General features: G+C 67.6%; 1 protein-coding gene across 1 annotated transcript; it reads right to left on the bottom strand.

Annotated features, from left to right (window-relative positions):
- Positions 1–1,423: 1,423 nt before the first annotated feature.
- Positions 1,424–2,472, bottom strand: LOC116629176 (undifferentiated embryonic cell transcription factor 1-like; the record flags this gene model as incomplete). Its single annotated transcript, XM_032399475.1, has 2 exons — positions 1,424–1,908; positions 2,061–2,472. Coding segments are annotated over 2 exons (897 nt in total), but the record flags the coding sequence as incomplete, so codon positions are not given.
- Between the last annotated feature and the right edge of the window lie 11 nt (positions 2,473–2,483).

Raw genomic sequence — 2,483 nt, 5'->3', positions numbered from 1 at the left:
CAATGACTTCCATAGATTTCATTCGGTCACAAGACAGCCTTTCTCCAAGGCAGAGGGTCCCTGGCGACCTGAGCGATGCACACACCTCATGGCGTCATCCCTACCCCTGGGGGGTGCGCATATATGCCCCAGCCTGGGGCCCTGACCTAGGAGCAGGGGCTGTGTGGATAGGTCTGCAGGCTGGAATCACCCCGTAGGAGGTTTTTGGCAGCTTGGAGACCCTCAGGGACCACAGCATGGACTGCATCATGAAGCAGAGGCAAGTGTGTCTCAAGTGAGGTGACATCCAGTCACTTCTGTGGTTTTGGTCTCGCAGAGCTGCCAGGACCTACCATCAATGCACAGCTTTTGGGGTCGGGGAGACCACTCCTGCTCCCACTTGGGGATCCCTGCAGGCCAAGGGTCCAACTGGGGTCTCTTCTGTCTCCAGAAAAGGACTTGGGGGCAATGCTCCACCACCCACCCCAGAGCCCCAGGGACTGCTGGAACCTTGGAACACAGGGCCAGCAAGAACACCCATCCCTCATTTAGCCTTGTGGCCCAGGGCAACCACTTGAGTCTCTGAATGAGCCCCTACTAGAGAAACTGTATTATTATGCTGGCCAGGTGCCCTGGGGCTACTTCCTTATCTCCCTGGAGGCGGGAGCACCTCCCAGGCCCACCCAGTTGTCCTTTCCCAGCCACCGGTAGAGGGTGGGGCCACAATTACTATTTGGAAAATGCTCCCAGGGCGGTTTTGGTCAAGTCCTCTGACAACTGCTGGGACCTGGTCCTTGGCCAAAGTCGAAAGTCTCAGAGCCCCTGTCCGGCTGTCCGGGGCCCACCTAGAGCAATCGCTTCCCTGGAGACAAAAGGATCCCCTTCCCTGGTGTGCCTTAGCTCTCCCGCCTCTCCTGTTCCAGTCACCCCTGAGGAGTCCTGCTTCCCGGACAGAGCTCAGCAGAGAGGCTCAGGCCTGCCTGGGGCAGAGGTGGGTCTCTGGGCACACCGTAACTGCAGCCCAGCTCAGGCTGGGGCGGCGTAGTAGAGGGGACCCCCCCCCCAGCTCATCAGGGCTCCCAGGGAAGGTGAGAATGGTCACCCATCAAGGGCTGGTGCACAGGGTTTGGGAGACCTTGGGAAAGCCAGCATGTTACAAGGACCCCAACTTTGGGTTCCACGTGCCCTTGGAAACTGGCCTCCTAGGGGAGGTCCTGGCCAGCATCCCAGCACACCCCAGGGCCCAGGCAGCCCTGGCTGTCCCGGCACCACCCGCAGGGGCCATTCCTACCCAGCACAAGACGTACACACGTTCACAGAATTAAGTCGGGAATAAACAACCTTTTTATTAAACGTACCTAGATCTGGAGTTGGGGAGGGTCACAGGATGGGGTCAGGGCAGAGGGCACACGGTCCTACAGAAGGGACCAGTGCAGGCCAGGCCTCACTCTCGCCGGTCGGCCAGGACGCCTCGCTCGGCGGCGGCGCTGCCTAAGATGAAGCCCACGGCCAGGGACACGGTCTGGTCGAAGGAGCCGCGCAGCTGCTCCACGTGCTGGTTCAGGGTCAGCAGCTGGTCGCGCAGCGGGCCCAGGATGGCCACGATGTCGCCCAGGTGCCCCAGGGTCTGCAGAAGGGCGGCGTTCAGCGACGGGGGCGCGGACTGCGGGGACGCGTGGTCCTCGGGGCGGCTGGGCGGAGAGTCGGGGTCCTCCCGGGTGGCGTCCAGGGCCGGTGGCGGCGGGGATCCCGGGGCACGGAAAGGCGCGTGGTCTTCAGGGCGGCCCGGCGCGGCGGCGACCGTGGAGAGCGCCGTCGGGGAGCCGGGAACTCGGGGGGTGTCGGCAGACTTGGGCGGGGTCGGGCTGAACCTGAGCGTCCACGCCGGGTCTGCGTCGGGGTCGCGGGCGGCCGGCGGCGGCGGGACGTCTGGAACGCGGCGGGGCCGTCGGGCCAGGCTCTGGAGGAGCGCCCGCCGCCGCCCTCACGCCCCCGGGGCTCCGATCCGCCCCTCCCCCGCCATCGGACGGCGTCCAAGGCACCCCCGGCCCTCTCGCGTCCCGGGACCGCGCCCCCCTTACCTGGCTCGGCGGGCGAGTGGGGCGCGGCGGGGGCCGGGCGGCGTCCGCGCGGGGGGCGCCCGGGCCCCGGGGACCGGCGGCGGCCGCGTCGGTGTCCGTTGTCGCCCAGCAGCCCCATGAGCTCGCGGATCTGCGCGTCGAAGGGCCCGGGCGGCTGGCCCTGGGCGTCGCGGAGCTTGTCCTTAAGGAACTTGTAGCGGCGGCGGCACTGCGCGGGCGTGCGGCGCACCTGCTGGCGGGCCAGCGCGGCCGACACGCGGCGGTAGGTGGGGAGCGCCTGGCGGCGGTCGAGCAGCAGCGCGCGCCACACGGCCGGCTGGAGCAGGGTGCCCAGCAGCAGCTCCGTCTCGCGGGCGCTCCAGGGCGTGCGCTGCGCCGAGCCCGGGGACACGGGCGAGCCCGGGAGGCCGGGGGACGCGGGGG

This window comes from Phoca vitulina, unplaced genomic scaffold (assembly GCF_004348235.1).
Source record: "Phoca vitulina isolate PV1807 unplaced genomic scaffold, GSC_HSeal_1.0 scaffold339, whole genome shotgun sequence".
In the NCBI taxonomy this organism is placed as follows: domain Eukaryota; kingdom Metazoa; phylum Chordata; class Mammalia; order Carnivora; family Phocidae; genus Phoca; species Phoca vitulina.
This window is presented reverse-complemented; position numbering and strand designations above follow the sequence as displayed.